General features: G+C 40.7%; 1 protein-coding gene across 1 annotated transcript; it reads left to right on the top strand.

Annotated features, from left to right (window-relative positions):
• The first annotated feature begins 1,451 nt into the window (after positions 1-1,451).
• On the top strand, positions 1,452-14,764 carry slc40a1 (solute carrier family 40 member 1). The gene is made up of 8 exons (XM_085249317.1): positions 1,452-1,972; positions 2,081-2,148; positions 2,431-2,590; positions 2,979-3,094; positions 8,962-9,088; positions 9,449-9,694; positions 9,792-10,427; positions 11,208-14,764. The coding sequence occupies exons 1-8, from the start codon at positions 1,939-1,941 to the stop codon at positions 11,522-11,524; spliced, it is 1,704 nt and encodes a 567-aa protein (XP_085105443.1). The 5' UTR covers positions 1,452-1,938; the 3' UTR covers positions 11,525-14,764.
• Positions 14,765-15,010: the final 246 nt, after the last annotated feature.

The raw sequence follows: 15,010 nt of genomic DNA, 5'->3' as shown, positions 1-15,010 counted from the left end.
TGTATTTTAATATCTATTAAAATATGCTTTGGGGTTGTCTACCATATCAGATCAGAAGCTGGCAAGTGGTTGCTGGTGGTTGTTGGTACTATCAGTCACACAGAAGGTGCTGCTCCAAAAACATCCTTATGATTGCAGATTGTTGCTGTTCGTTGTACTTTGAATGGAAGATGCAGAACTGTCTACAACACCCTCCAACTAATAGTAAAATTGAAATAAAACTTTTAAAAGTGCAAAAAACATTCACCTTCAAAGTAAAAGTTGTGCCTCTGTGTTCCAGACATGTTTCAAAAGGTGGTGCTTTTATTTTGAAGACGGATTTTCTCTGTTTGTGCTTTTGTTGCATTTTTCACAGTTTCATAGATGTTTGGAGAGACTTTGGTGAGTGTTTGCAGTCGGTGTCTTCCATGCAAATTACGGTCGACTGCTGCAATCTGCTAGAGAAGAAAGCGATTGCAAAGATTTTTGTGGTGCAGCAATTTGCACTTCTTTGTGACTAATTTCAGCAACCTCAAGCAACCACAGAGAAACTGGTTGAGGAATACAGATTTTTCCCTGGCAACCAGTTTTGGCAAATGGTCACAGCAAAAATGTCAGATAATTGGTTAGTGGTCACTTCAATCTAAAACTTCAACAGGCCTTGATATTCTCCTGATTTTCTTTCGGCTGTTCTCTTTAGGGGTCACCACAGCGGATCATCTCCCTCCATCTTAACCTATCCCTAGCACCTTCCTCTGTGACACAACCCCCCTGCATCTTTGAACCTCCTCTGTGGTCTTCCTCTTCCTTGCTAGGCAGTTCTATATTCATTGTAATCCATTTTCAACAAATTAAATTGAGTTTAATTTATATAGCACCAATTTAGAACAACAGTGGCCTCAATCTGCTTTATAATCTAAAGACCCTACAATATTAGACAGAAACCCCAACAATCAGACGACCCCCTATGGTCAGACAGTTGGCGACAGTGGGAAGGAAAAACTCCTTTTTAACAGGAAGAAACCTGCAGAACCCCCGCAAGGAGGGAAAGCCTTATATTCAACACATTTATTACTATTCACATTTTTTTAATTGTCTTTCAAAATATTTAAGATAAAAACATTGTTAATGTATTTTTTAGCTAACAATTTTAACTGTCATGCATGCTATTAGCTAATAATTTCAATTTCGTGTCCATTATAGTTACCCAACAGTTTAATTTCCTTATTTATATCTTTATTATTTTTCTTAAATGTCTGTATAAAACTTGAATTTCTTTTCAATAATAATGATCATCATCATCATAATAATAATAATAATAATAATAATAACAAGAATAACAAGAATAACAATAATAGTAAATAATCATGCATGTTGCTAGGAGGTAAACAAGTGGAGGAGGGGAGCATTTAAAACCGAAGCTCACCTTTGTGAGAGGAACCGGAGGGTTTAACTGTAACAAGGTAACAATGACACCATTTTCTGCTCCTATAGTGCATTTTTTTTCTTTTTCTTCTTTTTTTTTCTTTAAGTAGGCAGGACCGCGTCTGTTTTTGACACAGGGGTAAAGAAAGGGCAGTCACGTGACCGCGCGGGGTATATTCGAGGCGGGTCGTAAACAGAGCAGCAGCAGCTGCGGAGAGCAGAGCCGAGCAGACAGTCCACAGGAGCCCAGCTGACAGGAGCTCGTCTCCCGGTTTCGTGTCCCTGCGACCCACCCGGCCTTTCGGGCTATAAAATCATTTCTTTCCAACTTCAGCTACAGTGATAGCTAAGTTTGGAGAGGAGAAAAAGGGAGAAACGCCGTGTCTTCTTTTGTTTTTTCCGGTTATTGTGTCAGTTAGGTGCAGAGGTAGTCGGAGTCGACCTCCTTTTGCATTACAAAAGGGGATCTAGCAGAAAAGAGAGAATATATATTAGACATATCAAGCCGGTTGTTTCTATCTGAAGAGCTTTAAAATGGATAACTCTGGAACTAAAAAGACGTGCATGGGTGAGTTGTTTTTCTGTTGCAGGAGAAATTACTGAATATTTCCCAGGAGAGGAGCCTGAGTGTCACAGATGGGTATCGAACACCAGCTGTAACATGTTTTCTCCACAGAGTCCACCCGAGACTTCTTCACCTCGGCCAAATTTCTCATCTACATGGGCCACGCTCTGTCAACATGGGTGAGCACACACTGTTTATAACCAGCATTGTATTATAACCATGCTCATGTCCATCTAACTGACATCACACAGTAAATGTATGCATGTTCACCTTGATGACTATATTTATTTGTGGCCATCCAGTGTTAAATCAAACCTAATGCGTTATTAGTTTTGTTATTGCTGTTTTATATGTCATTACAACTGTGCAAACTCATTTATTTTTGCACCTGCAGCTAGCCACACAGTACTCTATTTACAAATAGCTTTAAATATCTGAATATCTGAATTTAAATTCCTCAGGGTGACCGGATGTGGAACTTCGCTGTGGCAGTTTTCCTGGTGGAGCTGTACGGGAACAGCCTGCTGCTCACTGCCGTGTATGGGCTGGTGGTGGCTGGCTCGGTGCTCCTGCTGGGAGCCATCATCGGGGACTGGGTGGACAAAAACCCCAGGCTTAAAGGTAAGTTTAATCTGGGTTATGTGTGGCACTTTTTGGCTCAGTTTGGTGGGCTTGAATTGGGTTTCTGGCAGTTCTTTTTGCTGGTCAGATGTCACAACACCTCTGACATTTGGCCCATATAAGGGCCAGGACCTGTAGCTTGCCCTGAGTCAACACCGTCAGCCAAGGACAAAGAAAACTGTAAATAGTTACTGCAGTCTGGGATGTAAAACCAGGTGTTTGACTGTGAACATGAATTCCCTTGAACACAGACATTTAACAGTTAAACTGGAAAATAATTACACAGAAGAATTTGGCAAAGACATGAAATGAGCTTCTTTGCACCATAATGAATGTGTTGTGTCTGATCAGATCTCTGTCCCTAATGCCTGTCGTGGTCTTTCCACAGTGGCCCAGACTTCGCTGCTGGTCCAGAACAGTTGTGTCATCGCGTGCGGGGTCCTCCTCATGCTTGTTTTCCAGTTCAAAGACCAGCTCACGGAGCTCTACAATGGATGGATTCTGGTAAGATCCCCTGTCCTGTTTCAACCTGTTTTGGTGGGGATTTGCACTGAAAGCATTTTTACCTCCTTTCTTTAAGCTGAGGTTGAAACGTTCCTACTTTCACTCACTGATGCGAGTTCCCCTGTCAGTGTGATTTATGGAGTGAGCACAGCTTATCCACAGAGGATTGCAACAGCTCCACTAGAATTTTTTAATGTTCATTTGAACTCAAGTTAATCATCTTGAAATCATAAACTTATTATAAGCAAATCGATGAACAAAATCTGTAGAATTTACACTTGAGTATTTAATGCTTTAGTGGTTTTTTTTAAAGCAGTAGAAAGAGCCTGTTTCTAAAATATTTGTGGGTGTAACCTGTCTTATCAAACGACTATCAGGACACAGCCTGAAGTGGACTCCCACAGATACTTACTGAAGCATCAAAAATAGTAAAAAAAAAATTTAATAGAAAATTTAAAAAGAAAGAGGCCTATCAGATAATTTATTCTAATGCAAACTAAAAGCACCTATTCACTTCAATATATCAAATAATTCAAACACAGTTAACAGCGGAAAAACAGTAAAATGTGAAAGTGAAAATGAGTAATACACATAATTAGTTTGTAGTACACCAATCAATTATTTAGATATTTAAACTTTTTTTCTTTCAAATCTAATCCGGTGTACACATGACTGCTGATGAGTACAAATTTCTCTCTAACAGACTGAACTTCTGTTTTTATAATAAATAAGAAATCAATAATTCCTCATTTAAGTTTCCTCTTTCTCTCTGCTCATGATTTCAAGGGAAAGACCCAACAGTTAACACCAAAGCAAGTTAAAATTTCAAGACATAGCAGTATTCATATTTGCAAAACTCTTTCTATTGTCATCAGTTCCTCCTTAAATTAAATAACGCCGCTCTTGAGGCAGTTGGACAAAACATGGCACTTGAACTGAGTTTACATGAAGTTTATTCTGAATAAAATCAGTCAAATCCGAGAAAGGTTCCCATAGTTCAGTGAACCTTGGGAACCTTACATTCATACATTCATACTATGAATATTTTCTAGGCCCTCAGAGTACACAGGAGTGGGCCCGTTTTCACTCTGTTAAATGAGTTTTATCCCAAATTTCTAATCCCTCATAACTTTTATAAGTACCAATGATATTCACATTAAAGTTCTGTTAAAAACTGTACCTGGATCAGGTAGCACTACTCATGTCCGTTAAACCATTGGTGCTCATGTAAGGGAACAAGGTAGGTCTGAAAAATTAATTAAGGCCTTTATTTTACACAACTGAAGTACTTGTAAATTACACCATCACGTAGCAGCTTTTGTCTTCTTCAGGATGTAACTTGAAGAAGCGAAAGCTGATAAGCGTTGGTGATAAGCTGCTACGTGTTTCATAGCAAATCCAGCACCTTGTACTACGAAAGAGTTTATCATACAAAGCTGGTTATCACCTCAGACCTGCACGTTCACATGATCATATGACTCGTCCAGAGAAAGCAATCCCTATGAGTGTCACCTACTCCAGTCAGAGACATTATCACATTATGATCAAATGGTGATCACAAATCTCTAAAAAACATTTTTTTTTAAATATAACAGCAAAACGCAACATTGTTGTTAAAAAGAAACAGTTAATGCAGAAAACCATTATTCTGATCTTTAGTGTACAGAGCAGTAAAATAAAAATTTTAATTACACTTAATTATTTTCTGGCTGAGGCTGAGGGTTTTTTTTCCCTGCTGTGGAGTCTTTACTATTTAAGGGTTTGAGAGTAAAGATTAAATACAAAATCAATATTCAAATGTAGTTTACACATTAGATATGATGTCAGCAATTAAAGTGGAGGTGTCCTGGTTAGGATCAAATGTTAACGATTAAAGTAAAATAAAATTGTTGTAGAGTTTTGATTGCCAACAGATAAAAAAAACAAAATGAAATAAAGTTGCGTCAAAAGATCTATATTTATCAGGGAAACACAAAGACATTAAAATGCTCCTATTCTCCTCGTAATGAAATCTTTTAGGAATGGTGATGCTGTTTTCTGAAGATTGGTCAGTAGGAGTTAATTTCATACCTGTTGGTTTTCATCTGAAACTTAACGTGCTCTGGAGCAGGTTACCATGGCATGTTAAGACGTAAATCACCTTCATAGTACTGTACAAAAATGAGATTTTTTCCTTAGATTGTGACACTTGGAGTGGCTGTGAAGTTGACTTATTTTTAGTTTTAACAGAGTTTTTCAGCCCTGAAAATTTCCGATGTATATCTCGTTTGATTATGAAGGTATGAGGGCTCAAAATATTGGAAAAATCCAAAAATTTGAATACAGGTTCAGCAACTCTGAAAACATTCAAAGTGTGCCGGTAAAGATTTGCTTTGGATCAATTAAATAAACTAAGATTGAAATAATTAGCTGATTCTGAAGGAGTCATGTGGAGGATTACTCAGATTTATTTATTTATTAATGCATTGATCCAAGAGTGTCCACATAAACTTCTCTGTAGCTAAATCTGTACCTGACTTCAGTTTTTCTCCCTGAATGCAGATGTGAAGCATTACAGTTAAAAAGTGAAACACTTCCAGGAGAAAGTCAGCAATGACTTTCTCTAAAGTTTGATTTCACTTCAAGACGAATCTTGAATCTTGAGTAAAGGGGGTTAGAAAACAAGTAGATTCTCAAGCCTGCAGTAGATTTAACATACGAGTACATACATACTACAACAGGAAAGCTACTGGGGACCAGGTGTTTCAGTTATTTCTTTTTTACACTTGTTGAGCTATGTGACTAAACAGGAGCTCCCTCACTGTCAATATTTTGATCTCCGCGATCCAGAGATCCAGAACTGCAAACTGTTCAAGTTTCCGTTCATCACAGGAGACGGGTTTGGGTGTCGGGTTGAAACACAGAAGCCCTCCAGCGTTGTTCTTTTGTGTTTGAAGTATCTGTGGGAAAATGGGGCTATTTCTCTAGCGGTCAGAGAGTTCAGAGGGCTGGCTGTTGTCGGACTGCTGGTGGAGGTGGTGAGAGACTGGTGAAACAGGAGATTTAGTGTCTTGCTGAACGCTGTGCAGTCAGCAGGTTGTTCAAGGCCAGTCACATGACACAGAGAGAAATGTGGCTGGGCCTGCTGAAGCATTTCTGTTTTTTTATTGTTTCTATACTGACCAGAGCAGCTGTGTGAAAATGCATGCACAGACCCACAAACAGAGTCTGCTTCAGAAAAATGTGCAGTTTCTGCTGAAATTTTTAATTTTAACTAATGATATAGATTTTTTTTTCAACAGGAAGTTATTGATTTGACACGTAGTGGGAACGGTTGACATTTGATTTCATTCTTAAAGATTTTTGCCATTGTTATCAGCTAATCAGGTCGGATTTTGAGAGTTAGAAAAAGTTGAGAAACTCATGTTCCCTTTACCCTTGACACCTTCTGTTGAGGGATCTGGTCCATGCTTTGCAGCCAGTTAAAATGACCCACTTTTTGAAGACAAGTTCCTGAAGATGTTCATCACTGTGACAGATTCCATCTGAGCTTGTTGGGCTTCATACTCTCAATTGACACTCAGCTCACACTGCCGTCTCTCTATTATCCACTGTGGTGTAGCCAACATTGACATTTTTCTAGTGTTTGTTTTTGTAAGTTTTGGCATTTACTGCAGATTGTAGCGGAGTGCACAACCTTACGTAATTTATGTTTAGCCTCATCATATCTTTAATAATTACTCTGGTGGTGTTTCCCCTTGGTAGACTGCTTAGTGGGTCCGGGTGATGCCCCCCCCCCCCCCAGGTTAGTCAGGACTAGCTTCCCTGTCATCAGACTTAGACATTTGGGGTCAGTTGGTGTCTATTCAGTATGTTTTTAGATGATTGAACACTTGCTGGGAAGCTTTTTCTGCCCTTCAGTCAGCTCTAGCCTCTATCTTTTGTTCTCCCGTCTCATATTTCCTACTGCCCCTCCCCCCTTAAACCGTCACAGCAGAAACAAACATGACCATAAATGACTGCAAAATGGAGAGTATAACCCTGTGATAAAATTTCACAAAGGCACAAAAATTAGGCAAGCTAGATAAATAAAAACATGCATATTGAGTCAGTCGTGGTGAAGAGGGAGCTGAGTGTAAAAGCGAAGCTCTCAATTTACCGGTCGATCTACGTCCCTACCCTCACCTATGGCCACGAGCTGTGGGTAGTGACCGAAAGAACGAGATCGCGGATACAAGCGGCGGAAATGAGCTTCCTCCGAAGGGTGGCTGGCCTCTCCCTTAGAGATAGGGTGAGAAGTTCGGCCATCCGGGAGGGGCTTAGAGTAGAGCAGCTGCTGCTCCACATCGAAAGGAGCCAGCTGAGGTGGTTCGGGCATCTGGCAAGGATGCCCCCTGGGCGCCTCCTGGGCGAGGTGTTCCAGGCATGTCCCACCGGGAGGAGGCCCCGGGGCAGACCCAGGACACGCTGGAGAGATTATATCTCTCGGCTGGCCTGGGAACGCCTTGGTATTCCCCCGGACAAGCTGGAGGAGGTGGCTGGGGAGAGGGAGGTCTGGACCTCTTTGCTTAGGCTGCTACCCCCGCGACCCGACCTCGGATAAGCGGATGAAGATGGATGGATGGATGGATATTGAATCTTTTTTAAAAATATATTTATCTGTTCCCTTGGCTAAACTGTGCAGCTGTACTGGAACAGGAATGACTACTTTGGACCCCTCCTCCACCCTAGAAACAACTCCTTTTTAAGTCAAAGGTCAAATCAGTATGGATCAATACAGATCCATCAGTGATGAAACATAAATGTCTCTTCTAATGGGAGATTTTGTCCCAGTATTTTAAATGGGAAACATGGAAAAGGGGACCATAGCCCAGAAAAAAATCGGTGAAATTCAGTGATTTAAAGGGATGACAGGTAAAATAAAGCTTAAGACTGCGCTGTCCAACAGATCGAGAAATTAAGTTAATGGTGTTAATTCTTTCATTGGAAATCCAAAGAGTTGGAGAATCAGTGCTAAAGCTGGCTCTAGCTATCCTCTAAAAAGCAACAGTGGACTCATGTGTACTTTCTCTGACACTCCAACCAAACCCCGTATTGGATTTAGATTCAACCACATGCTAAATAGGCAGATTTTCATAAACCAGAACATGCCACGAGGTACACATCAAGCTTGGGACTGCAGGCTTTTCTTTTTGGGTGTTCCAAAAAAGATGTTAACCTGAACTCGAACCTGAATTCTTGATGGGTTTATGGATGACCTTGTAAATGTTAAATGTTAAATAAAAATCATAATCTAAAATAATAATATATTATTTTAGAATATATAAAATAATCATGCTTTAGTTGAAGGCAGCTGGACTCCTTTTAGGTGTTTCATGTCATCTGAAAGGCTGAGGAGTTGCAGGTGTTTATCTTCTTATAGGGCTGTGATCTTGGAAATTGTCAAGACACGCCCAGACGTGTGAGGACGTTTGTGAGTCATTAAGGTCACAGTGGTGGAGGTGTGAATGGCAGCTCAGTTGCCTAGGAAGGGATCTCAAGATTGTTTTACAGGTAACTGATAGCTGGTGACATAGGCCACCAGTTCGGTTCAAGGATAGCCGCTCCAGTTGAACCTAAATTGTCTCCTTTTTTCCTCTGAGTTTGTTGGTCTTGAGGAGATTGTGTAAATCAACATAACTCAAATATGTGTTCATCGAAAAGGACTGAACTGTGTAGCTTTGTGGCTTAATACTGAGGTTTTTGGACTACAATGGAATTCGATGACATGAGGGAGTTAGATCTATCCGATTCTTAGTTTTTCATGTTTCATGGGAGTATTTGTCATTTTATCACACAAAGTCAGTCCAAATATAAAACTACTGTTACATTTTTTTAATCATTTTCAGACAACTTGCTACATCCTGGTCATCACCATCGCCAACATTGCCAACCTTGCCAGCACGGCCATGTCCATTACCATCCAGAGAGACTGGGTGGTTGTTGTAGCAGGTCAGGACAGCAGCAAGTTGGCAGGTAGGTGTTTGCTATCGACTGGTGGCTTATCTTCAGATGTAGGCCTCATATGATCTGTTATCAGGTCACATGTTCAGCTGGGAGGACTTTGAACCCCGGATGCTGACTCGCTCACATTTCTTTTTCTTTTTTTTTTATGTCACTGCAGTTTTCCATTCATTGTGACAAGCTGCTAGAAAGATTTGGTCACATGGTGCACAACACTTTGAACTGGTTGACCCTTATCAATCCGCTTGTGCTAGTTCTTAGTTTATATTACTGTAAACACGAATTTTAAGACCATAATCAGCTTTTTTATATCAATGTGTTAAATTAGCTGTTAAACTAACTAGCTTCTACTTCCACTCCCTTGTCAAACAGATATGAATGCCACAGTGCGGATTATTGACCAGCTGACCAACATCCTGGCTCCCATGTTAGTGGGCCAGATTATGGCCTTTGGCTCTCATTTCGTTGGCTGTGGCTTCATCTCTGGCTGGAACCTGTGCTCCATGTGTGTGGAGTACGCACTGCTGTGGAAGGTCTACCAGAAGACGCCCGCACTGGCTGTGAAAGCTGGACAGAAGGAGCAGCAGCAGGAGCTCAAACAGCTCAGCCCTACAAAAGGTAAGTGCAGCATTATCTGTTTGTATCGTTGGGGAATAAAACTGACTGTGTTTTAGATTTGGTAATCGAGAACCTCCATTATTCTGCCCTTTGACAGATTTGGAGAATGGCCAGAGTCCCGAGGAGTCATCTCAGCCACTTATGAATGAAACCTCCGTTGTTGCCAAGTCTGACTCTCCCAAACAGCGCAGCTGTTGCTACCAGATGGCTGAACCCGTGCGCACCTTCAAGGCCGGCTGGGTGGCCTACTACAACCAGAACATCTTCTTCGCCGGCCTTTCACTGGCCTTTCTTTACATGACGGTGCTGGGCTTTGACTGCATCACCACAGGCTACGCCTACACACAGGGCCTCAATGGCTCGGTGCTCAGTCTGCTGATGGGAGCCTCGGCCATCTCGGGCATCTGCGGCACCGTCGCCTTCACTTGGGTTCGCAAGAAGTGTGGCCTGATCCGCACTGGCTTCATCTCCGGCATGGCCCAGCTCTCCTGCCTCATACTGTGTGTCATCTCAGTCTTCGCTCCTGGAAGCCCCTTCGACCTCAGCGTCTCACCCTTCCAGGACCTCTACACCCATCTGATTGGAGAGAAGACCCTGCCTGAAGCTGTCCACAGCCTGACCGGTGGAAACATCACTATGCCTACTACTGCCGCACCAACCCAAGAGCTGCCACCTATGCAGTCCTACATGTCTGTTAGTCTGCTGTTTGCTGGCGTAATTGCTGCTAGAGTTGGTGAGTGAAGTAGTTTATTTTTTTTCCCAATCTGGGAATACTTGCTGTATTTTAGATGCGGTGCAGAGATTTACCAAAATGGATTAGTACGCCAGCTATTAGTGGCCGAGTCCAGATGGAGAAGAATACGTCTGAAATCAGGAGTCAGTGGACGTTTGGAGAATTTTAAAGGCTTAAAAAACATTGTTAGTTTTGACTTGCATCTCTCTCTTATTTCGACTGTACTTTTATGCTACACTATTGTATTTCAAGTCGTGCAACAACAGGGTCGGTCATACTGTTGTTTGATAGGTCTTCCAAACAAAATTTCTATAAAAACACCTGCTGGAGATGATCAGTGTAGGGCCAGAAGCAGTTATTAAGTGGACTCCAGGGAAGGTCTCACTGCACATTATAGTCATAACACTGGTAATAAAAAAGGTCCACGCACCCCAAAGTGCTGATGTCCATTTTCTTAGGTGTGTTTATTTTATTCGTTAGGAAATTGGAGTGTTCAGGAACTGCTGCTCATGCTTTATTGGCATGTTCATTTCCTCTGACCAGATAGCAAATTTTCAAAATTATCACTTCCAGACAGGTGACTCAAGCAGCTTGACAAGTTGGACTGTTATATAACTTGTAAGAATGTCCCACAGGACCTCTGCAGTATCTGCAACCTTTGATGCCAGTAATATTGCCTCATTATTCCTAGTAGAGCTACTGTTGAGTACTGAAGCGGTTTTATTATGGATATAAAAAGATTATTAGAGCTGACTGTTGATCTTTGCCTCTGCCCTGCAGGTCTGTGGTCTTTTGACCTGACAGTGACCCAGCTCATCCAGGAGAATGTGATCGAGTCAGAGCGAGGTGTGATCAACGGCGTCCAGAATTCCATGAATTACCTCTTAGACCTTCTGCACTTCATCATGGTGATTCTGGCCCCAAACCCAGAGGCCTTTGGCCTTCTGGTCATCATCTCTGTCTCCTTTGTGGCCATGGGCCATATGATGTACTTTCGGTTTGCCTTCAGGAGCCTGGGCAACCGCCTCTTCCTCTGCTGCTCGCCGGAGCAGAAGGTGGAGGCAGTTGACAATCCTTCACTTCCTACCACCGTCTAATCCCATTAAAGAGACTCTGTCCTGGGTACATACATCTCAAACCTTACACTAGCCCTGCATCTTATTTATCTCACTAACATCTTAGCTTGTAGCTGGCAGAGTGCTAACGTAAAGCGTAGACAACATGCTATCGGTAGCCATTAACCATTAGCAGTAGCAGAGGAGTAGAAAGTGTTAGAAAGTAGTGAAAGTTTAGATAATGCAGGGGTTTCTGTAGCGTTTTCAGTCTGGGAGTCAGATGAGCGCCTCAGCCATACACCTATGGATCCACGCTCCTTAACACATGCATGCGCTGTCCAACAGGGGTCCATCGCTTCTGGGTGCTGTTGGAGAAATCATGGACAGTGCAGTGTAAAATCCTCTCCACCTAACAGCCCGCATGTAGCTGTAAAGATGTCTAAAAGGTGCTTCAGCAAAAAAAGGGCAGAATGAGAGAGAAATCTCATAGAGGAAGCTGAGATCCTGACAGTCAGGACGCCACTCGGGTTGCCTCTCAGTTTGGGTTCGTTGGTGCTGTCGCTGCATCCGCTCACTGTTCTCTCATAGACTTCTTTCTGTGCTGGCTTACATATATATATACGTGTGTGTGATGAGCAGGTTGTGGATACTTTTTATTTAACCAAACAGAAAACTGGGATCTTGTCTCTTTAATGTGTGGTGTTGAGCATTTAGCTGTGTTTATTCAGGAAATGCAGGCGGTGGTTTTTGTAATGACTGTATCATCAGTATTGTGTTGTGTGCTTGCAGTTGTGCCATATGAAACACAAACATCCTATGCACCCTTATCAATAGCTCGCAGTTACCAAAGTTAAAGTCCATACATGGCTTAAAAGGAAGTGAGGGAAACCAGTTTTGGCTGTCTAAGCATTCCAAATATACACAATATTTTGCATCCAGTGAAAATCTTACTGTATCTGAACCCACTTGTAGATTGTATCTAATCTTTTTTTTCTGGTAGTTTACAATTATATGAAGATGTGTTAGGGCCGTTCTAGGATTGTGGTGAATTTTTGTGGAAAGAAACTCCAAGACTAAAAAGCTGTAAAATCACACTAAAACAAATATGAATATACAAAAACACAAAAGTGCCAGAAAACGGACATCACTTACGAGGAAAAGAGAGAAAAAAAAGTTGTAAATTTATGGGAAATACAATTTTTGAGAAAGTTGTCTGGAAAAAAAGAGGTCATAAATATGTGAAAAAATTACAACTGCATAATAATCTTCTGCATAATCACAAATGCAGAAGAAAAGTCAAGATTTCCTGAGATTAAGTAATAAATTAGTCAAAGAAATTTAGGTATTCTTTGAGATTACAAAACTACCTCTTTAGTCTCTAAAATTTACATTTTAAAATTGTGAGAAGAAACTCTTAAAATTGCAAATTTATCAGAAAAAAAACAGTATTTTGACATTAAAGAAAAAATTCTTTATATTCTCTAAAATAAAAATAAATTTATTGTGTGTACTAGAAAAATATATTTTTTGAGAATTTAGTCATACATTTATGAAGATTACAATTGGACTCGAATGTGTTTAGTTTAGTTCTCTTAAAGAAGTTGTAAATTTATGATCTGGAAAAAATTTTAAATCTGGAAAAAGTCGTAATGATTCTGATTATAATGTTTTTAAGCTAAAATTAATGAGAAATTAAAACTCTTACAGAATATTAAGATATACAGTGTTGTATAGATTTACAACTTTAATAAAAAGAAGATATATCCAAGTTTCTTTCCAAATTTCTTTTTACATTTATTTTATTTCATTTTTTTCCCTCAGAATACCACCCTTACCTCCACAAGTTTTGTTTTTTGTTTTTTAAAACTTGAACGGCTCTAGCATGGATTCATATGAACATCTTAGTCTTTTGAGTTCTCTGGAGTGATTTTTTTCCAGTGATTGTCTATAACTCAGGCACTTTACGTGATTGACTTCTGTCTTTACACCTAATGCGTGATCAGGCATTAGTTCAATATGATTTTGCACAAATCTGAAGTCCCGACTTCACCCAAAACCCTCCGCACCATGCACAGTAATGCGTTCTCTCTTCAGATGTCGTTGTTTGGCGGGAGGGTACTACGGCACATATTGCAACACCCAGCACTACTACCACATGGTCATGAGGGAAAAATAACCTACCCGAGTTCCTGTGAAAAACAGCCTCGGTTTACCTCAGGCGCTCCCACGTTTCCTCAAAAAGCTACTCAGGGATCTGAGTCAGCAGGTCTTATCTGAAATCACTTTATGGCACTAAAACCCTCAACTTTTATTCAGCCGGGGTTGAAAACGTACCCATTTAGGGATTTTTGGCGCTTCTGCATGCCGTTTTTGCCATGAAGTGATTAAACAAATTAAAAAGTTTAATTTTTTAATGAATGTTTCCAGACCTTTACAGAATCACTATAATACAGAAATATCTATATAAAGAGCGTAGCATTGAAAGCCCCAAAGGTCTATTTTGTTCCCCGTAGAGTCAACCCTTCAGTTGTAAGTGGAATAACATGTTGTCTGCTTACCTTGCATTTTTACCTGTATCCTTTCCACCTCTGAACCTCCGAAATTTCACACGCCTTAATGGAAACCAGACTCGCCACACTGGCCGGTGCTCGCAGATGAAAAGGTTAACCACAATTCCAGCCGCGGAGGGTAGACGTGTTTGGGTTGGAAGGCGAGTTAACCGCACCAGGTGTGGGAGAACAGAGGGCCATTTTGTAGGGCCCGTGAAACAGGATGGAGGAGCTTTATTTTCATGTTCCACCTGCTTCACATTCAGTCTGCGCACGGGAACAAAAGCAGCTCTCAGAACAGGTCTGCTGATTCAGGAATATCCCACATGGTCATGAATGCTATATTTTCTAATGTAAATATATTTAGCTGTGAGTCGATACAAACTTAATTGGAAAACAGAAAATCAGAGTGTATACTGTTGTTGTGCTGTTTGAAAACTTTTTTTTTTTTACATTTTTATATATGTAGTGTCAACACTTTGATTCTTTTTTCTGTAAGCTGTAGTTCCTTTTCATTTGAGCACATCTGTATTTTATTGCTTTCATCTCTTTCTACAAACATATACATATAAATAAAACTCTATATATCAGTGTTATTGTAGTTTGATAGAATAAAAGCACCAAATCATTAAGAAATCCTTTTTGTGTAATAATCACACTCCCCTGAATATCAGGAGGTTTGTATTGGTTGTAGTGCATGATATGTCTTAAATAAAGAAAACCTTTACAATCACTTCTCTGTAAAGTCGTGTTTGTGTGTGTGCCAGTCTTGGCCTTGGCTGCCACTGTGTGAGGTCACATACCACAGCAGAGTTAGCAGCTAATTTCCTTTTTCTCCAGGCAGCCGGTGCTGAACTGAGCCAGGTGACCTGAACTTCAACACAAAAGAGTGAGCTGGATTTGCACAACATGAGCAACAAATGAGCATTTGAGGCTCAGGCACATTAGCGAGCTTCAACTTTAATGAGGGTGGCCTCAT

Source organism: Mchenga conophoros, linkage group LG16, assembly GCF_057382185.1.
Source record: "Mchenga conophoros isolate Kocher_MC1m ecotype Shallow Benthic linkage group LG16, M_conophoros_male_GT1.1, whole genome shotgun sequence".
NCBI classification, from domain to species: domain Eukaryota; kingdom Metazoa; phylum Chordata; class Actinopteri; order Cichliformes; family Cichlidae; genus Mchenga; species Mchenga conophoros.
Note: the sequence above shows the minus strand (reverse complement) of the source record. Positions and strands in the feature narration are given on the sequence as shown.

Coding starts and splice junctions, on each gene's coding strand:
- slc40a1 (XM_085249317.1), top strand. CDS start 1,939: ATGGATAACTCTGGAACTAAAAAGACGTGCATGG. Junction 1,973..2,080: donor AACTAAAAAGACGTGCATGG/GTGAGTTGTTTT, acceptor TTTTCTCCACAG/AGTCCACCCGAGACTTCTTC. Junction 10,428..11,207: donor CGTAATTGCTGCTAGAGTTG/GTGAGTGAAGTA, acceptor TCTGCCCTGCAG/GTCTGTGGTCTTTTGACCTG.